Source organism: Heliangelus exortis, chromosome 6 (genome assembly GCF_036169615.1).
Source record: "Heliangelus exortis chromosome 6, bHelExo1.hap1, whole genome shotgun sequence".
NCBI lineage: Eukaryota > Metazoa > Chordata > Aves > Apodiformes > Trochilidae > Heliangelus > Heliangelus exortis.
In genome coordinates, this window is record NC_092427.1 from 2,346,555 (window position 1) to 2,367,780 (window position 21,226).

Sequence of the window (21,226 nt, forward strand, 5' to 3'; positions counted from 1 at the left end):
CCCCAGCGACAACAAAGCTCGGTCGGGGGGGGAGCCCCCGGGACTGAGAAGGGGCAGAAAGTGACAGGCGGGAGCCCGGCGCCCCCTCCCCGCCACCCGCGGCCCAGCGCGGCCGAGCTCCGGGCTGTCCCCCCCCCCCCTTCTTCTCTCTCCCGCTCCCTCCCTGAGGTAAACAAGCGGGCGGCCCCGCCGCCACCGCTCCCCCACACACACACCTCCCCTCACCCTCCCTCGCCCCGCCGCCGCCCCGCACTCACCTCAGCGGCCCCCCGGGCGCCCGGCCGGCCCCGGAGCGGCGCAGGCGGAGACGCACACAAAGGGTAATAAAGGGGGAGGAGGGGAGCGCGGGGGGTGGGGGCTGCCCAACTGCCTGCCGCTCCCCCGCCGAGGTGCCTCCCGCCGGGGCCGCCTCTCGGGTTCGCTCTCCCTCCGCCGCGGAAGGGGGAAGCGGGAAGGAGAGAAGGGGGGGGGGGGGAGGGAGAAGGGAGAGGGGAGGGAGAAGGGGGGGGGGAAGGGAGGGGGGGGGGGGGGGGGGAAGCGGATAAACTCCCCGGGTTTCTCCGGCAGGGATGGGGGGGGGGGGGGTGAGGGGGGGTGAGGGGGGGGTGTGAGGGAGGGGGGGGGGGGGATGGGGGGGGGGGGGGGAAAGAAACTCGGGGCGCTTGGCACCGGCCCCCCGCGCCGATGCCGAGCGGAATGAGCGGCCTGTCCCTTTAACGGTATAAATAACGGGCCCCCCCGCCCCCCCCCGCGCTCCTCCTCATCATCAGCTGCTGCTGCTGCTCCGGCTGCTGGGGCTCCGGCGCTGCCGGGGAGGAAGAGGGGAGGCAGCCACTGCGCATGCGCCCCGGGGGAGCTCGGGAGGCCGCGGAGAGGGAGGGAGGGAGGAAGGGAAGGAGGAAAGAGAGAGGGGTGTGAGTGTGTGTGTGAGCGTGTGTGTGTGTGTGTGAGTGTGTGTGTGAAGGGAGGTGGGAGAGGAAGGGGGGGGAAGAGGGAGGGACGCACCTTCCCACAGGGCCACGCGAGCACCCGGAAGGAGATCCGGCAGCGGGGCGGAAGGAAGTAGCTCGGGGAAAAAAAATAAAAAAATAAATAAAAAAAAAAAAAAAGGAAGCGAGGAGGAGGAGGAGAGGGGGGAGGAGGAGGAGGAGGGCAGGGAAGGGAAGGGAAGAGACGGGGCGGAAGTGAAGGGGAGGGGAGGAGGAGGAAAAACCCGGGGTCACGTGAGGGGGCGGCGCGAGGGCTGCCGGGAGCGCGAGGGCGGCGGTTACGGCGGTTACGGCGGTTGCGGGGTTTGCCGGTACCTCAGGTGAGGGCGGGAGGGAGGCGATGGGCGGGAGAGGGGCGGGTCCGCTCCTTCGGCTCCTTCAGACCCTTCAGCTGGGACCCCCCGTGCGGATCGGGCGGGGAGAAGAGGGTGGGAGGGATCCGCACCCCCGGAGCATCTTTCGAGGTGAAGCGCTGCGGATGTCCGAGGTTTGGCGTGGGGTAAGGGGGGAACCTTTATTCCCCCCCCCCCTTTGCGCTGCCTCACCGGGAGGTCTCTGGAAGAGGCCGGGTGAGGTGAGCGGTGAGGAGGGAGATCCGAGGTGAGGAGGCACCCCGGAGAGGAGAAAGCGGGTAAGGGGATGGGGTTGGTTTAGCGGGAAGTGGCGGCTGTGTGGCGGTAGCTGCGGTGTAAATTTATAAACCCCAAAGGAGAAAGGGGAACGGGCATGCCCCTTGTAACAGCGGCACTCCTCTGGGGTTGATCTCACCGCTTCGGTTCGGTCTCTCCAGCTTTCGGTTTTCGTGCCCCTGTGCGCCTGCTCCTGTGCTGACTGCTTCATTAATGTGTTTTTTTTAGCAGCCAATCTCGTCCTTTGCAGGCAGAGCTGCTGTGCCAGGGGGGCTGAGCGATGCTGGCCTTAGAGTAGAAAGAGCAAAACTGGGAGAAAAGGGAAACTGCTGCGGTAGAATAAGCGTTAATTGTTGTGGAGTGAGCTTTGGAAGCTTTCTGTTAACGTGAAGAGGGAGAAATCGTTGTGATGCTGCTTAGCTAGTGATGCTTTGTGCTTTTTGCAATGAGCTGCACCAGTATAAACGTGGATAGTTCTTGTAAAACCTTTAATGTCGTGAGTTAACACAGAACCATGTTTGTGTAGCTTGTTCCAGCTACAGAAACGTCATTATAGCATTCAAAACTATCTTATAGGCAGTTAAAATGAACAAGTTACACTTGGGCTGGTGAGAGGAGAAGGTGCACAGATGTCAGGTACAGCTTCCTCGATGGGTATGGATTTGGTTGTTCACAGCAGTGTTCCTGGAGTGTCAATGCTGAGAACTCCTGGTTGGGTGGGAAGTCAGGCAGTCCATGGCTGTGCTGTCTTAGGGGGGTTGGCACGTTCATCACAGGCTTGTCAGTGTCACCATTGCCATTAGGAACAAGCTAGAAAAGCCTGGAAGAATACTTGAAGAAAAACTTCCATATAAGTTGCACTAGGTGCTGTCTGCATTCCATTGGAAAGATGTTCAGAAGTTGTGTGTTAACATGGATTTCATCTAATCAGAAACAAAATGGCTCAGTTCTGGGTTTGTGGGCTTTTCATTTGTTTCTTTTTAAAAGTAAGGCAAACATCTGCATCATTATCAGTTAAGGAACCATGTTGGTACAACACAAGTCCTTACAAATGAACAACTGTCTTGGCTGTGCTATACTAAATGTAGTTTATCAGCACCTAAAGGTAGTTTCTGACTGACATGATTTGGAAAACAGAGTAACTGACTGTAACTTCTTGTGTTCTCTTATTTAAAGATGAAAACTTCTGCAATGAGTAAACGTAAGGCCAAGGAGAGCAGTGGAGCAAACAGAGAATGCATTTCACAGGTTAGTAACATCTTCATTAGCTGACCTTGGCTTTAAGTTCTGAAACTTTCCTCCATTCTGTAGTTTTACTACAGTTAAAAAGGCACCTACAAATACCTGAAGTGGTTTCTAGGGCTGCTCTTGTTTGGGTTTTGTGTTTGTTTTTTTTTTTATTCAGTATTTATTTCAGCTTCTCACATGATGTTTGGTTGCGTCCAGTGTTGTACTGGTCAGCTTTTTGGAGTCTTGATAACTATGGTCAAGCATTATCTTGTGCTTTTACACCTGTTTGTGGCAACTGATTTGCATAAATCTCTTTTTATCAAACCAGATTGTTTATCTAACAGACTGCAGGATGAATCAGAATCTAGGAGACTGGTTTTACAGCCTAGGTTAGTCAGGACAGCACTTGCCAAATCAGGCTTTTTTGTGATTTTTCTTTTTTCTTTTTTTTTTTTTTTTAAGCCTTATATCATTTTGTCAAAGTAGCTACTTTCAAATTGTGATGCATCTTGTATTGGTTTACCTTGGCCCAGTGATTTCTTATATTCAGCTACCTATGAAATCCATTTATAGAAGAAAAAACTTTTTACTTGTGAATGGATAATGCTGACTGGTAAGATAGGTAATTCATTAAAACAGAATAAATCTGGAAATTTAATCAGTAAGACTTTAGAAGAAGAAAAAGTAACTGAAGAATGGGGTAGGTGAGCACAGCTTATATTAAAAAATTCCTTCCATTAAGTAGAATTATTATCAAAATGTATTAAAATTATTATCAAAAATATATTTCTATTCTATTATTTAGACATGCCAAGGAGTACTTCATATGTATGTGTATTCCATGTGTATTTATTTTTAAGACAAACACTTGAACCAAACACCAAGCGTTATAAAAGGATGAAGTATTTTAGGTATTTTAGGAAAGCTCAAATAAGAGATGGGGTAAAAGAAGTAGTATGAAGTCTTAAATTCTTAACAACAGGATTGTCCAGTTTCCATGTTTGTACTACTGTGGGTTCCCTTTCCCAGCCCTTTGGTTTAAGGCACCTGTGATGAATCTTGTAGGAAACTGAAATGGATATTTTGTAATGTTTGAAGGTGGTTGGCTGCAACATTGTTGTGAGTCCCGCCCAAAGTGTATTCCTGGCAATTAGGGCGAATAACTTAGTGATTTAAATCAGCTCGTGAATGGTTTCTTGCCTGTGTTGCACAATAAGGTAAAACATATGTAACATCCCTTTGGGAGAGAAGGAAGAAAGGAACAACTGTAGCAGAATGGGCCAAAGACCCTGTGCTATCATTGATAGCACTGATTTTTTTTCTGCTACAAAAGAGCCTGTTAAATGTCCTGTCTACTACAGCTCTGTTTTTACTCTCAAGACCCCTGGATCATTGATGAGAAAATTTGCATGGTACAGAGTATTTGTACCACCACAGCAATATGGTCATTTTACTGTCATTTTATTGCAGATACATTTTTGGTACATACTGGAGTTTGAAGCACTTTTTCTGTCTTGTGTTCTATCTGTAGGTGCAAAAAGTTTTACGTGAAAGATTTTGTCACCATTATGCTCCTGACAAACTGTTTGGGATTGAACAGCAGTACAAGTGAGTGAGCTAATTAATCAAATGCTAATTAACATCTACTTTAACCACAGCAGAAAAATAATCTGGAGAGGTCATAATTTTCTTCTACCTCTGTTGTTTTAAATTATACAGGCTTAAATGATACACAGTGCAGTGCTTCTAAAAACTGTTTATCTCAGATTTGAAGAGTTTTTATCCAATTGTTTCTTGCTGGTTTGCCAGGCTCTGAGTTTGGGATTTCTTGTGCTTCTTTCAAATCTGTAGTTCCCAAAAGCTCCACTTTTTTGGAGCCTGAAAGACACTTAGTGCATATTCTAAGTGCACATTCTCAGACCAAGCAAAAAGTTAATTTCTCCAGTTGTGAAACTTTATTTTTGCTTAAGTTTTTCTGGTAAGCTGTTTTTTGGTAAGATGTTTTAAAAGTAAATCTTTAACCTTGGATGCCAGCATCATGTTTGTTCAAGTAGAGGTCCAGGGACATCCAGCTGCAGTGGTTAAAGTTAGGAAGAAGGAACCTGCTGTGACACCAGCACCGTTTCAGTACCAATCCTTTTACAGATCTAGGTCATTCTGAAACTGATGAGCTCAACTCTCATCTTTTCTTTTCCAAGGTCTGTCAGGGTTTTCAAACAAAACCATATGCACCTGGTACAGCTGACTCCTCTAGAAGTGACTGCAAGTCAATATTATAAGTAAATATAAAAAGCACATTACATGTATACTTTTGTAAACATTTGGCAATTTTAAGTTTCAGTAAAGTAATTTAAACTATCTTCAGACTTATCACCTAGCACCACATTTAGAGTTCTTTTTTCCTCCTTTGGGGTGGGAATAATATATGAACTAGAAATTCAATATTGCTGTTAACCTTTCCCAAGCTTTGAATACCTAAATTTAGCACATAATCAGGTGTTCTCAAGCTTGTTAAAATTAATACATTCCACTAGATTATTAATTTTCTACTGGTGTCAAGGTTTTCCTTCCATGTGTTTGCCAGTCTCCCTTTTTGGTGAACTACAGTGATATCACAGAAAGCAATCTTTTCTTTCTTGCAAGAAAGAAATAATTATTGAAGTCTGCCTTTTCATGGTGGAAAACTTGATGAATTAGTGATACTCTGACTTCTGCATGTTTTAATATTTTAAAATATTTTCAGAGATCTAATCACTCAGCCTTTTGTACTTTATTGTACCATACTTCGCATGCCCTGAGTGTTGGCTCTGAGACCAAGTTGAAACCTATCGAGTTTTCTCTGAAGTTCTAAAGGTTCTTGGAATTTTCCAGAGTTTCAGCCAACGTTGTCTGGTTTGAAGTTTTTAACCTGTTGGTGTTGTCAACACAGACACCTGCTGGAACTGCTGAAACGAACCACGTTTCATGGAGAAAGTAATTCTGTCCTCATCATTGGGCCCCGAGGATCAGGAAAAACTGCGGTATGAACCTAGTAAAAAGTTTGTAGAAGGGCCCTGGGAGGTTTTTTAGCTACATTTTCATCTCTGCCTGTCTTTAAAGGAAGAATTTCTAACTGTTCCTGTAGCATTTCAAAAGATTCTAGGGCTTCTTGTGAGCCAGTTGAATAACAACATGGGGAAAACTGCTTCCTAACTATCTGAATTTTTTCAGACATTGAATTCCTTGTGATTTAGCAAAACAGAACAGCTTCTCATGCAGCTGACAAAACCACATACCTGTCCATCCTCACAGCCACTTGCAGAAGGAGGCATGGTTTTGGAATTCTTTGCATGTCTTCACCAGGTTTCAAGTCCCCCAAACATGTAAAATAAAAATTAATTTTTTGAGAACAACTTGCATTTGTTGTTCAGTGATCTGACTGCTTCATAGATTTACCTTCCTTCAGCATTTGTCCTCCTACAGTTCTCTGATGCTTTGTGCAACAGAGGAGTTCTTTGCAATTAAGCCACCTTCTGGTTACTCTTCAGAAGTTAGCCTGCTGTCACTATTGGGCCTCAAGCTCACAAAGCTTTTTTTTTTTTAAGGCAAAAGCCCCAGGTATTACCCCAAATATTTAGTAATTAAAATACTGAGTTATTTCTATATTTCTTTCCCTAATAATTTAGCAGAACAAACAAATGTAATTGCTACAGGCAGGACAGTGAATGTGGAATTGTGATTTTAGTCTTGAAAATACTCAGCCATTGTTGCCTTATGAAACTGCACATTCTGTTTCCTGTCTGGTAATATCCATTTGTACACTTTTCTTACTGTTAATATATTAATTTATTGTAAAGAAATTATCCTTTTTTCCCCCTAGCTATTGAATCATGTCTTAAAAGAGATCACAGCAATGGAAGCTGCTAAACAGAGCCTCTTGCAAGTTCATCTGAATGGCAAGTAATCCAGCAGGATTCAAATGTTGCCTTGTAGTTATACATTGGATGTACTGAACAAGAATTTGGGTTTCAGCAGGGATTATGTAGCCTGGATAATGGACACATTTGTCTGTGAGGTCCAAAACACCCACCTTTGTACAAGGATTTCTGGGCATTTAATGACTTTTCAAAATGTTAAAAATCAGTTCTGTTGTGAACCATATTTTTTTTAAAGTAACTAACACATACATAGAAAATTACTGCCTAGTCTTAATTGCTAAAAAGACATAGCTTTGTAAGGCTGGAAACTGAGAGAAGCTTCTGGATAACTTTCAAGTTGTAAGTTTTTCTCTTGGAATGAAGGAAAACTGGCAGTTTTTTATGAAGAAGAATTTTCTTGCAGGGCTTTTGCAGACTAATGACAAAGTGGCCCTGAAGGAGATCACCAGACAGTTGCACCTGGAAAATGTGGTTGGGGATAAAGTTTTTGTGAGTATCAACTTTTTGCTTACCTCCCTTGCCTAAAAAACCAGCTTTATAGGATGCAATTGTGGAGACTGAGTGAGCTTTCAAAGTTTATTAGCAAAATAGCAGTGGGCTGGCTCAATCTTCTCAAAGCTTTATCTTTTAAATATTTAATCACTGCTGGCACAGTTACATTTTACAATTGCAATTACTGTTACATTTTACCAGTTGAGTAGCATTAATGCATCCTGATACTTTTGACAAAAACATCAACTTTGACTTAGAAGAATGGGAAAGGCTCTCTTAAAATTTACTTCCAAGCCTTTAAGTGAAACAAATTTTAAGCATTCTGAAGAAAGGTAGAATGTTTTTGAAACGTGTGCTCTAACATTTCAAGGCAAAGAGTAAGCAGGTTTATCAGCCAAAAAGCAGTCTATTTAGTATATTTGCAGCATTTTCTAGTTCATAGGAAAAAATCTATCTAGGCTTCTTAGAGCCCTTCATTTTGCATAGAATTTCTCCTAAAATATTTGCTGCTTTTAACTTTTTCCCAAAGACAAGAAACTCATTTACATTGGGACTAAAGTCAGTAATACAGAGAATGGCTGCAGTGCTTTGGATGAAATGTCACTCATTTGAGTGTGAAATAACTTGGGCCAGTGATCAGAGCTCACCCTGCTTGTTGCCTGTTACTCAGTGACTGCTCCTGAGAGGCCATTTTCTGGTCCCACAGACTTGGGTTCTTACTTACCCCAAAAGCAGAGGCTTCCTTTGACAGGGCTTGTAGTCTTCAGTTAGTTATTTCCCAGCCTGTGTGCTTCAGAGTGTGCAAATGTGTCACAAATCATTGTTTTCTGTCATGAATCTTCTTCTGGCTAACAAGGGTGCAAATTAAAAACTGCATCCTGATCATTCTCTGTGGCACACGTTAGGTGGCACTTCTTGCATGTGTGTAGATAAAAAATGAGGATGAAATAGCTATTTAAGGAAAGATAAAGCTGCTTGTAAATTTAGCTTATTGTAGCTCACTAATTTTTGCCTGTCTGAGGCAATTAGTTTGAGGTTTTCATACTGGAAAAACTGAATCAATGTGGAGTTAATTGCCAGTTTTCTGGTCCTGAGGAGGTTATGGTTACACAACATGAAGCCACATGGTAAATTTTCAACTATGCAAACCAAAAAGCAGAGTTTTAGAAGGAAATGGCCTTCATTACATGCCTGAATTTGGTGCAGTTACAGAGTTCTGAGAACAACATTGAAAAATCTATTGTGAAATTGTTTTCTTCTCTTTTTAGGGCAGTTTTGCAGATAATCTTGTGTTCCTTCTTGAAGCTTTAAGGAAAGGTAAGCACCAGTAGCCCCTCTTTTGAACTGTGTTTGTTACTTGACTAAAAAGCAGATTTGTGTTCTTCATCCACTTGTACAAGTGATATGAGGAGATTAAACCCTGCATGTGTCATGGTTACAAAATAATGTAAAAAACATCTAATACTAAACAAGCATAACATAACTGATGCCATAAAAGCTTGCAAGGTTGAAGCACAGGTTGTTTAATCCAGATTGAAGCTATTAAAAATAATGTTTTTTTTAAATTTTCCATGGAAGCCTGTCTGCTCTTGCCCCCATTTTTCCCAGGCAGAATGCTACAAAACCTTAATTTTTCAGTGTGTTCTTTATTTTACTGTTGTAGCAGTAAAGGAGGGCTTAGTGAACAGCTGAAAGAAAATATGTAAATTGTTATAACCAGAAAATGTGGAAACTGTAGAGATGGAAGTCTGATGAGGATCAGGATGTTACCATACTAACTTTTAACATTTCCTTCTCAGGAAATCGAACTAGCAGCTGCCCAGTCTTGTTTATACTGGATGAATTTGACTTGTTTGTTCATCACAAGAATCAGACCCTGCTTTATAATCTTTTTGATATATCCCAGTCAGCACAGACTCCAGTAACAGTTATTGGGCTTACGTGTAGACAGGTATGAAGTTGCATCTTCTCCAAGATTTCAGCTGTTTTTAAAGATTTGTCTTAATTGAGATATTTTCTCCTCTGGAATTCTACTTGCTTTTCAAAGAGAGTTTTCTCATTTATCTACTTTGCTGACTTTTGAATTGGGAAAAATAAAAAAATAAATGAATTTGTGCTGAGATCAAAATAAGATGACCAAAAAACCTGCAAATTTGTCCATGGGGTTGTTTTGTATTTCGAGTGGTGTTGGCTCTCTGGAGAGGCTCCTGTTAGTTAGAACTCAATTTGCTCTGCTTCTCAATCAGTACTTAAAGTTGAGTCTTCAGAGGCTGTGCCATGGGTAGTGGTGATAACTGTTACATTTGAGTTGTAAATAGAGAGGGGTCTTTGCATTTTGCACTGCTGGCTCCCTGTTTACTCTTATTACTCTTTTTTTGGTGAGGAATTTCTGTATTTCTGTATTCTTAAAGCATTTTTTTTTTTCATTGCAAGTAAAAACACCAAAACCAACACCCAGGAAACCCTCGAAAAATGAAATTTCACCCCAAATCCCTAGGAACTAGGAGTGTAATTATTCTGTTCCAGAATAAAAGGACAAATAATTCTAATTATTTGACAAATAATTCTAATTATATCGACAAATAATGTCCCCTCTAAAAGGACAAATCCCACAGCTTATTTCTTTCTGATAAACAAGCCAGTGTCTTGCTCTCTTCTGAGAAAAGTAAGCTTTTCTCCCCTACCTTCAAAAAACAACTTGATGGCAGACTTGCTTCATTCTGGGTGACAATCTCAGAAGATAACTGTTGGCTCTTGAGTTGTTGTTTTTTTTTTTTTTTAAGCTGGATTCTTTCAGTCTGACAAAAGGCAACTGACAGCTGCCAGCCTACGTTCCCACCAAAGAGACAACTTGTCTAGAGCTGTGATAGGCTGAAACATCTTGAATGCAGACTTAAGTAACTGAAATATTTACATAATCTATGGAAAAATTCTGCTGGGTATCCTAGCAACTAATGATCCTCTGTGATGTAGAGCATCACATGGTGTGGGGAAAGGGCTGGTTGTTAGGTATTTCAAGGCACATCAATTATAATAATTAGCAAAGGTCTTGGTAGAAAATTTCAAGCCTGAGAATTTAATAATTCATTGTTTTCAACGTGATGGGGGTGCTTTCTCTTGTGGTTCTGCTGTAGCAAAGAATGCACTATATGGGTCTGCTTTTTTAATGGTTGTTTTTACTTTTTTAACAAGGATATCCTGGAGCTCTTGGAGAAGAGAGTAAAATCAAGGTTCTCTCACAGACAGATATATTTGATGAATTCCTTTGATTTTAGACACTACATTAGGATATTCAAGGAACAGCTTTCTCTTCCTCCTATATTTCCTGATGAGACTTTTGCACAAAAATGGAATAATAATGTCCAGGTATTTATTTACAGATCTCTATAGTTGGTTTTAGTAAAACTTCTAAACTAGGGCCACTTCATAACTGTAAGGCTTTTAGCTGTAAATCTAATTCCTAAGATTAGTATTTCCTTTCACCATCGAGTTAGATGTGGAATAAATCAAATGTGATGAAGAATCTTTGCTTATTGAACTCTGGAGATAAAATATAAGTGCCACAAAAAACCCCCAAAGTTATAGATATGAAGAACCAAGCATAAGATGAGCTCTTAAAGCTGGTGAACTTAATTTTTCAGGTGAAAATTATTTGAAATGGGATGATGATGATCATGAAATGATTTGCTGGGATGATTAAAATATCAATTAAATTTTTCTTTTTAGCACCTTTCAGAGGATAAAACTGTTCAGGATGTGCTGCAGAACCTCTTCCACAACACCAAAGATCTGCGCTCGCTGCATTTGCTGTTGGTATGGATTTGGATCTGTCTGTACTACCCTGGAGACAACAACTTATACTTAAAGCCTCTTACCTGAACCTTACCTAAAAATCTTTTCTTTTGAGTGGGCTTTTTTGTTTCTTACATGCTTTGTCAGTCTGTGCTTTATTAGTGAATTTGAGGAGTTCCAATTTCTGTAGCAGTCCCCTTGAGAGGGTGTAGTGTTTGATTAAAATGGTGGTGGGTTTTTTGGTATTTAAAATAACTTTTACCAAGTTAGTTCCCTTTATAAAGCAAAACTGTAGGTGAAATACTTTTAAAATTATTTCCTTTCTGAGATTGTGGTTGCTGATGAGTCCTTAAAACAGCTTGTACTAAAACCTGCTTTTTCTACCTTGAAGTCTTGGGCTAGCCAAATATTCCTCTATTTTTCCTCTTTCACCAAATCTGTCACTATCCTAAACTTTCTTCTCTTCATTAATGTCTGTCTTCTTCAAAGATGAATACATTTTGGAGCCTCTTTTACTTTTTTTTTTTTTTATAAATAATTTTATTTGCAATGGGCTCTTACTGTATTCCGGCATCATCTTCACCTCATCTTCCTCCTATCTGTGCTCCTGGCCTATCCTCACCTATTTCTGGAACTACTCCTGAATAACTCTATAGGTCCAAGCCCTCTGGACATAAAAGCACCCAGTGCTGCATTTAGAGTAACACTCAGAGCTAAAATATTTGCTGCTCTCCTCCCTTTTTCCACTCTGCCTTGTTGCTCTGGCTGTGATGCTCCTGGGCACAGATTACTTGGGTTTATGGACACCTGCACTTGCTCCTGGACACCTCTTCAGTAAGAGCATTCCCATATATTTACAGTCTTGTTACTCATGCAAAGTCTCAGATAAAATATGAACTCTGCCTAATCAGGCACCACTTTTTGGTTTTTTTCCAGAGCTGGTTTCATAGTTTTATCTATAGAGCTATTTAGGTAGCCCAGGCACTGTCCTGAATTCATCCATTACTGTGATGCTAGTCCAGGAAATGGGACCTTAATCCTTTAAATCTTGTGCTGAGGCTCCTAATCCCTGAAACACTGAGAGGGAGGTTAATTCTGATCTTCCAAATGGCCACATTGTCTGGCAACAAGGGCCTGAGGAAGCTTGCAGGGTTTTTTTATTTGGTAGCTTCAATCTTTCCAGTTATCTGGAGGGAGGGAAGAGCTGCCTTGCTGTGTGGAGAAAAAGCAGAGTGCTGCCTGCCTGTTAACTCTGAGGGAAAAGTTGTGTGTTCAGTAAGTAGGAGGCAGTGCTGACAGTGAACTTCCTCCTAGCACAGTGAACAGCCCAGGCTCTTTCAGAGGGTCTTGTTTTAACTCTCCCTCCCTCCCTTCTGTGTTTTAACCCAGTTAATATGAATGCAATAACATTCATCACAGAAGTAACACTTATTTAACCACCTTAAAATATCTGTGTGCTTCTGTCAGTGTGAAAAGCTCAGGAAATGTACCTGCTCATCCTGTGCTGTGCAAGGATCCAGATTTCAGCCTTCAGCTCTGTGGTGGGCTGGTCTTGGACTCTTCAGTGCTGACAGCTTTTCCCACTGAGTTGATAACCACTCTGAGAAGTAGATCACAGCTTTCCTGCTCTGCTTTGGAAACACAAGAGCATGATCAGAGCCCCCTTTTTTAGTAGTCAACTCTGTTGACTTTGTTACAAGTTTGCAGATTATTTCTTGTTTAGCAGCACCCAATTCTGTCTTTGTGGCTTGAATAAATGCCAGAAAAATTCCTGATGGCTGTCTGAGGAGCCTCCTTGGAGCTCCAAGGGGTGCCAGAGCTCAGGCTGAAGTTGCCAATTGTTTGCTTGAGCATGTTCTGAATTCCTTTAGAAAGGGGCTTTTCCCCTCTGAAGTCATCTTGCTCACATCCATAATACAGATTCTGTGATTCTCTTGTATTAGCCAAAGCCTGGGCTATTTGCCCTGCAGGATGAGTCCTTCCTTAACTTTGAAAATCTGCAGGAGTTTGCATGTGAGCAGCTTTGTGATGGGCAGGGTGGTGGTGGGGAGACTGGAGCTACTCTAATTTCCTGCTTTTCAGTAGCAAGGACACTCATTTCTAATTTTCACTTCATTTTTAAATCACCTGAGTGCTGCCCATCCCTGGATGAACCCATGGGGTTTTAATGGAAACTTGATGCCTATTTTGTATTGCAGTATCCCAAATGGTATTAGGGAAAAGCTTGGGAGCATTGAGAAAGTTACATTTTTTAGAAATGTAAAATAAGTAAATTTTTACAGAGATGGTCACTAAAGGGCATCCCTTCTGTTGATGAATATTAACTGCAAAGTGTCTCTAAGGCAAAGAGTTAAAGCCCTAAAGAGCCTGCAAAGAGCTAGGAGTGAAGGCTCATCAATAGTTTTGAAAGAGTGAGCCCAGGGTAATTAACTACATGTTGATTAACCAGCATTTGTTCCAACCTCACCCTCTAGGACTTGACCAGTTGGAAACTGGGAAAGATTGAGGAAGCAGCCAGGTGAGACTTGAAGTGTTCTGAAATGAAATGTTCTGCAGGGTAACTCATGCTCTGTAAGCTGAGAGACTTCCAGTGACAAAAGGGTGCTTAAAACACTTTTAAGTCATTTTTACAACAATCACAGAAATATGCTAATCCAGTCAAGTTAATATAAACAAGTTAATGAGTGTTTATCTCCTCTGGTGAGGAGGCTTTAAGGTTTTAAGCCTGGAAAACCTTCCTGGCAAAATGTTGTAGCAGCTACCAGCTATTTACAGGGTTTTCAGTATAAGCCTACTTTGTATAGGGTTTATTCCTCAGTGTTTCCAGGGGGTGACTCCAGGGGACGTGTGTTCCTCTGCATTCCATTTCCAAGTCAAAAGTGTGGCTGGTAATTAGTAATTAAATGCTTTCTCTTTTATTTTTAGATGCTTGCTCTAAGTACTGTTACTGAACATCACCCACTCATCACTGCATCAGATCTTCAAGAAGCAAGCAAGCAGTATAGGATGGACTCAAAAGCAAACATTGTACATGGTAAAGCTCAACTTTCTCCCAAGAAAACATTTCTTAGGAACATGGGACTGTTGTCAAGTCCCTCCCTGAAACTTTTCTGACTTGAGGGACACTGTTTAGTCCTGTGTCCCCTTCTGGTTTGAGCTGCACAGGGAATACACCCACCCGTGGGGTGGCCTCTGATAAGTGTTTTTGGTAGCAAAAAGCAAGAAACTTTGTATTTCTTACCAAAAAGAAGTTAACTTACCCCTTGCTTCCTCCTGGCAACCAGATGTGACAGGCCCTGGTTTGGCTTGGCCCTCTGATTCTCTGATGGTTGTTAGTACCATGGAGCTCCTGTGCTGTAGCATTTCTTTAGCAAATAAACTCTTTAAACTCTGATTTCATGGCATGCTGCACAGTATCAGGGAGATTGGTACAGCTAAAAATTGTCATGCATGCATCAGCAGCAACAAGGGGTTGGTTTTATACTTACATTTCTTGTTTTTGATGGAAGCAGCTCATTTCTGAACATTCTTGTGTCAAATACCTGCAAAACAGATGTTCCCTATTCTAGACTCTCCAGCTGTTTTTTTGGTTTTTTTCATTGTGAAGATACACAACACAAAGAGGTGAGGCCTATAGCATGTAAAAATAGAGGAATAAAAATAGTATATGAACTACTTGCCTTTCTGCTCTGCTTAAGACAAATATTTAGAGCTCTTGTCTTTCCCCCTAGGTTTGTCTGTCCTGGAAGTCTGCCTAATTATAGCTATGAAACACTTAAATGATGTTTATGAAGGAGAACCATTTAACTTCCAGATGGTTTACAATGGTGAGAGAAATACATGCACTTTACAAGCACTAAATCTCCTAAATCTCTTTCCCTAACTAACCTTTTTTTTTTTTTTTTCCCCCTTTATTACTGATACAGAATTCCAGAAGTTCATGCAAAGGAAAGCACATTGCATGTACAACTTTGAGAAGCCAGTTGTCATGAAGGTAAGCCTGGAATAGCTTTTTTTTTTTTAAATTTAGATCATTTAAATGTTTTTTTCTTTTCTCTCAAGCACACTACTCACCTGCAGCCCTACAACTCAGAGTGCAAAATCCATTTTCAGCCTCACCTGGGTGGCTTTGCCTCAACCAAGTAGAGTGGGCAGTCTGTTGAGGGTTGCATGTCACACATTTCTCTCCAAACAGCCTCACATAGGTCATTCAGATTGAGCAGAGGGATGGTATCATCTACTTCCTAACCTCTTTTTTTTTTGTCTTTTTAGGCATTTGAACATTTGCTGCAACTGGAACTTGTCAGACCCATAGAAAGGCCCAGTGTCCGGGCACAGAAGGAGTACCTCCTGATGAGGCTGCTTCTGGACAGCAGTCAGATCATGGATGCTTTGCAGGTCTACCCCAACTGCCCCACAGACATCAAACAGTGGGCAGCCTCCTCACTCAGCTGGTTGTGAACTTTTGGGAACTTTATGCTCTTCTCCATCAAAACTTTTGGAGTTTACACTTAACTCCAGAAGATGTTCATGTTTACCCACAGGGGGGGTGGTCCAAATTAATAAATTTTTGCAAGAAGCTTGTTTTGCTGATTGATTGGGATTTTTGTCTTTTTTTTTTTTTTTTTAAGGAGAACTAGAGTATTGTTATTTTAACAATCCCTCTGGCAGTTCTCACCCAGCAGGAATGTGCTGTGGAGTTTCTCAGGCTAAGAGATTGCATTAAGAGATGAGCTCAGGGAAGTTCTGCAGTAGTTTAAAGCTCCTGGTGTGCTTTTTCTTCTGAAGTTTGACTTATCAAAAATTGAGTTAATTACACCTTTCATTGCAGCCAGCTCCAGCTGGGAAGTGCAAAGTACAATCCAGCCCAATGGAGCAGTGCTGGAAGTGTGACTTTCACCAGGGAAAACTCTGGGTCCTCTGGCTGAGAGCTCCACAGGGCTAGAACTGGGTTTTACAGGTGTTTTAGTGATCAGACAGCTGTGCAGGGTATGGAATAAGAGACACTGGCAAAATGTACAGATGAGAAGTTCTGTTCCTTTCCAGGGAAGTGCTCGTTGGTCTGGAACCACACCAGGAAGGAGCAATGTGATGAGCTTTAACCCTCCTGCTGCAGCTCAGAAGGCTGAGGGCTTTGTCCTGGGCAGAGTAAGTTGCTTCACCCTTACCTGTAGAGGTTTTATGATGCAATATCCACTTCCAGCAGCCCAAAACCTTGAAGATATTTCTGGTTGTGCTTGGGCTTTCACTCAGAAACCCTCCTTGTCCATCAGTTACTTTGTTTTCTCTTTGCTGCTTGGTTGAAGAGTTTGTCTACACAACTGCACACCTTGAAGAGCAGAGCAGTAATTTGAAAAGCAGGAAAATAAGCAACAGGAAAATAAGTAACAGGATAGTCATAACTCAGCTGTAATTACATTTACTAAGTGGAGCAGCTCAGCACAAGACAAAAACAGGCGGGAAAGGAACACCCACTTTTAATAGAACAGCAGTTTGATCTTACTTTGGGAATTGGTGTCCTCTCAGCAGCACCTTCATCCCCCTGGGAGGAGCCTGTGTCTGTGTCACCTGCTGGATCCCTGGCACAATGAGAGTTTTCCCTCAGAAACAGAAACATGTCCCATCCCTTCCCTGCTGAGCCAGATTCTGCCTTTACTCTCCCCAAAACTCACCCCACACAGCTGGAGAATTGCTGCAGACACAGCCCCACTTCTCTCCCCCAGTGTCAGTGTGAAAAAAGGCACCTGCAAGTCATAGTAGTCACATTTTTTTATTTTAGCTTCTTGGGAGGGGGGGGGAAGAGGGAAGAAAGAGTATACATTTTTTATTTGTACAATATTTAACAATCACTTTATTGAGGGCGAGGGGGAGGGGTGGTTTGTTTTTAGTACTTGCAGAAAAACAGCAAGTACCTTTTGACAGTAGTACAACAACCTGTGCCCAAAACACTGACAAATACAAAGAGTAAAGTTAAAATAATTGCTTACCAAAATCTTGAGAGGTAACGAATATTATATGGACTGAAACGGCATTAAAAAAATAAAAGGAAAAAAAAAAAAGTACTGCTGGTTGAGTATCTGAGGTAAATGATGTTCCATCAAGGATGCTACTTGAATCAATTTGCCCATGAACGTATATTGCAGCTTTCTGTGTTTTGTACCAAGTGTTCCTAATAAATGTATTAAAAAAGATTAAAAAAGAGAAGAAAAAAAAAAAACCAAACCAAACCAGTGACCCTACTGATTGAGTTGAATGCTGAGATGAACAGGACATCTCCTCTTCCTGCCCAGTGACACGGTATGAGCACACCCAGACCAACATCTGCAAACCTCCCAGTGGTGGATCTGAGGGTGCAGCTCCAGCCCCAGCAGAAGGACAGCACTGCTGCAACAGCTCCAACAGCTCTGAACCCTTCCTGTCAGGACAAAGCCGTGCAGGATGTGACACAACCCTGGTGGCCTCCAGCTGGGAGTCAAGAGCAAAGACCTTGGGGCTCCTCAGCAGCCACAGGACAGGGAGAACCTTTGGAGCTGGTACCAACACCTGGCAGTGCTGCAGGATGTCAGAGCACTGCCAGGAGCAGCCACCTCAGTGCCTCAGCACCTCCTCACCTCCCAGGGCTCCTGCTCTCCAAGCACACAAAAACCTCTCCAAATGCCCTGCACGAAGGGCTGCACCAGAGCAGCTCTGCCAATTACAGAGCATTTATACTGTGACCATCCCTTTTCCCAGTGACACCAAATGATGCTGTTAAAAACCAGGAAACAGAATTACAACATTTCAGCCATCAGGGCTATCCAGTGCCAAGACAGTGACCTCAGCCAGGGCCATCACCAGGGTCCCCACCACACGCTGCCACAGCCTGCAGGACCTGATGTTTAAAGGCTCACACAGAGATGATGCAGCAATTTCTGCATCAGATCCTGGAGAGCAGATTATTAACCAACTGTATTTTCTCCATTTCTGCTTGAAAAAGGGGTAAAACTCATTGGGAGCACAAAGGTCTTCAGTGAAGTACCCATGGATTCTTCTCTGTTCAGAACTCAGCAGCTACACTCATGTCCTGCTGGGTGGATCAAGTCACATCTTGGATTAAAAACTGAAGCAAAATGAAAGCATCAGTCAAAGAAGTGGCCACAAACAAGATTTCTTCCTTTTTAGAGCCAAGCTGAACACTCCCAACTCGTACCCTACAGTACCAAGGACCTTGAAAGCAGAACTGGGCTGCCTGGGACCTGAGGCATGGAGGTGAGGAACAGCAAGACAGACAGACAGACAGCACCTGGGACCTTCCTTCCCCTCCCTGGCAAGATCAGGCTGACCTGGGTCTTCTCCATCTCTGATGTCTCTTACTGCTCCTGGAGTTTAAGCTCCTATCCATGTGAAACAAGTGTCTGGGGGCTGCAGAGATCAATTTTTGAGGTAACATTCACAGTCAGCTCCTAAACTGCAACATTCCAAGCTTCTGAAAGCCAAGTGAAAAACCAACCCAGTGATGGAACAGGCAGCAGAGCACAGCTACCATCAGTCCTGCACCCTGGAGCTTTCCAAAACAGATTTTACTTGGAAGTTTGGGAAAAGAATCAAATAAATGCAGTGAAACAGCACTTCTGAGGAGCACTCTGGCACCCACCTACCAGTCACTCAGTAATTTGCAGGTAAGGCATGACTTCCTAAACTCAAAAAGCCTCCTGGAGTTGTCAAAGTTGTAATTTCCATGGTTTTCCTCAGTTTTCTGTGCTATGGACCAATAACATTGGTATTCGTTACCTCTGAATAGTCGTTGCATATTAGAAGTTGTAACTAAATCATCCCTGAAATTTGTGGGTTTCATCTGTGGCCAGAACCTTGCTCTTGATTCTAGGCTACCCCTGGGTGGTGTCCCAGACAGGGAGGAGGAGTCCAATGGGATGGCACCGAGCTGTGAGTAGTGAAGTTGTAAATCTCCAAGCAGAGAGGAAAAGGAATTGAGGGTAACGGAGCTTCCTGAGGTGATCCTGAAACAGTCATACAGACCCCACTGCATACTGCTTAGTGAAACACAACACGCTAGGCAGACTTCTGCACAAACATAAATAGGAAAAAAAGACTTTTTTTTAAAAAAAAAAAAAAAAATTCAGAGCTTTCCAGTGTCATAGCTCACAGAAAATTTAAAAAAAAAAAGTCATGCTTAAGATTTCAAATATTCCTCAGACACAGCAAACCTAAATAGTATTCAGTTAAATAAATGTATGAGATATTCTGGGAAATGGAGGTAAGAGAAAAGGTTTCAACTAAAACAGGAAGGAAAATTTTGTTTCAATAAACAGCACTTTTTTTTTTTTTATACACAACAAGCTAGTACAAGAAAAGGCTAAAAACACTGCTTTAGGAATGGCCATTTACTGTTGGCATGAAGCATAGCTTACCCTTTTTAAATAACACAGTGAATTTGAAATACATCATTTACAAAACACGGATTGATTTATTATTCAAATTTCTGTTAGTGTTGTCAATCTCATAATTTAGCAGAGGTGGAACTGAGGTATACCTTGTTGAGGGAGGTTAAGTAATACTTGGAAGCCTCTTTGCTATATCCCACTTGATTACTTTTGTTTATGTACACTGAACAGCAGCACACTAAACATTCACAAGCTGTGTCATATTGGCATTACAATAGTCATGTTTATAAACAACAGCAAATGCAATAAAAACGAGTTACCCCTTGGTTTTTTTTTTTTCTTTTTCTTTTTTTTTTTTTCTTTTTTTAAATCTGAAATGAAATGTTTGATTTAAAAAAAATAACAGTAGTTCATTTAAAGGAATTAGTCTCTTCTGACAAAGTATTAAGAAATCTGATGTCAGTTTTTTAAAACGCTCCATTAGCCCCGTACAGGTCCATATTCTTCATTTAAGTTCCTTAACAGCACGGTGTTCCTTTCTCAGTCCCACGTCCTTCAGGTGTAAGCAGGAATGCAAAAAAAGTCTCATGGATCCACGGTGAGGAAGAGGGAAGGAAACAAAGGAAAAAAAACCACCAAACCAAAGCCACCTCTCGAGGCTGTTCCAGAGACACTTACCACCTCTGCACACAGACACAGCGCCAGCTGTCCCGTCAGCGTTAGCAGCTCCAGTGAAGAGTCCCGGCGGTCAGTTCCATGACCAGTGCAACTATCATAGACTGGATTCTTTGGGAGGAAAGTCAACGTTTGTCACCATTGTGACCACAGTCACGATGTCCTCTGTGGTGATAATGTTAGTTAATTTTTGCATCTGAATGATCCGTTCTTCTACGCAGCCCGCTGACAGCCTGGCCTCCGCGTCATGATCCCAGCACTCCTCAATGGTCTCGCACAGCATCGCCATCCCCTGGCAGCCCAGACAAGCCCAGGACACAAGACAACAGCAGCAGAGTTAGCAAGGAGTTGTAAGCAAGGAGGACAGCCTGGTAATTCTATCAGAAACCTCTGTTTTAAGGCACACCTGCCCAGTTTTAGCCCTTCTGTCAAGCAGGAAGCTCTGTGGAATGTTTGGAAACCTAGCGGATCATAGAGGTCTGAGATTTTTCCACTATTTTAACAATTAGTTAAAATATTTAACCCACTTTGTAAGCAAATCCCTTTCACCTGACCACGCTGCAGTCTGCTGGTCAAATCATGGTGGTGTTTTAGAAGACCTCACACTCAAAGAGGTGAAGTTCTTCACCAATCAAACAACTTCCACGAGAAAACCAGCAGCAGAGGGGGTACCTGACACCACTCAGCTAACCCAGCAGTGTGCTCATGACAAGGAGCAGATGGGAACACACTCCTTGGGCCTGCACACAGGGTCATCTGTTGTTTCCAGCATCCCAGATTTTTGAAAACCAAACAAAAGCAGTGCCAGGAACACACAGTGGCCTGGCTGCCACCTCCAGGCACAGCTCAGCTCAGGAGAGGAGCCTGTTCCTCCATCACTGCTCCCAGGAATTTCTCTTACTACATTAAGTTTGTGGAGTTCCTGTAGTAAATCAAGACTATTATTTCTTCAATATATTTTTAACATGTGTGTTCAAAAGTAACTCTCAAGGATCTCTTCTTGCTCCAAAAAAAATTTTAAAATATCACCCACTTTCAAATCATACCAGGTGAGAGAGAATATTTTAAGATTAAGAACATATTAATTTGCAGTCTATTAAATTCTTACTAAAACTATTAAA

The 21,226-nt window shown here is 42.4% G+C and overlaps 3 protein-coding genes across 24 annotated transcripts in view; 1 reads left to right on the forward strand and 2 right to left on the reverse strand.

Annotated features, from left to right (window-relative positions):
* The window catches only part of MBD5 (methyl-CpG binding domain protein 5), a 137,269-nt gene extending 136,797 nt beyond the window's left edge, over positions 1-472 (reverse strand). For 9 of the 12 annotated variants that reach the window (XM_071746378.1, XM_071746385.1, XM_071746380.1 and 6 more), the window contains exon 1: positions 258-471. The gene's annotated coding sequence lies outside the window, so the exon portion shown is untranslated. Of the gene's footprint in view, positions 1-257 lie in introns of all 12 variants that reach the window. The other 3 variants (XM_071746383.1, XM_071746381.1, XM_071746377.1) reach the window with 1 other exon arrangement.
* On the forward strand, positions 213-15,628 carry ORC4 (origin recognition complex subunit 4). 10 transcript variants are annotated; one of them, XM_071746404.1, is made up of 14 exons: positions 213-320; positions 2,795-2,866; positions 4,380-4,456; positions 5,778-5,868; positions 6,708-6,783; positions 7,169-7,254; positions 8,526-8,574; positions 9,057-9,208; positions 10,450-10,623; positions 10,984-11,070; positions 13,975-14,083; positions 14,781-14,876; positions 14,976-15,043; positions 15,322-15,628. In XM_071746404.1, exons 2-14 carry the CDS (start codon positions 2,795-2,797, stop codon positions 15,508-15,510), a joined length of 1,326 nt encoding a protein of 441 aa, XP_071602505.1. In that variant the 5' UTR covers positions 213-320; the 3' UTR covers positions 15,511-15,628. The 10 variants fall into 10 exon arrangements, with proteins under 10 accessions (XP_071602505.1, XP_071602497.1, XP_071602498.1 ...); XM_071746396.1 differs by lacking the exon at positions 213-320 and adding an exon at positions 1,159-1,309; XM_071746397.1 differs by lacking the exon at positions 213-320 and adding an exon at positions 1,175-1,300.
* Positions 15,629-16,800: 1,172 nt separating this feature from the next.
* ACVR2A (activin A receptor type 2A) overlaps positions 16,801-21,226 on the reverse strand; it is a 66,286-nt gene continuing 61,860 nt past the window's right edge. For both annotated transcript variants that reach the window (XM_071746393.1, XM_071746392.1), the window contains one exon: positions 16,801-20,397. In XM_071746393.1, coding sequence (XP_071602494.1) covers positions 20,203-20,397 — 195 coding nt within the window. In that variant the 3' untranslated portion in view covers positions 16,801-20,202. The remainder of the gene's footprint in view (positions 20,398-21,226) is intronic.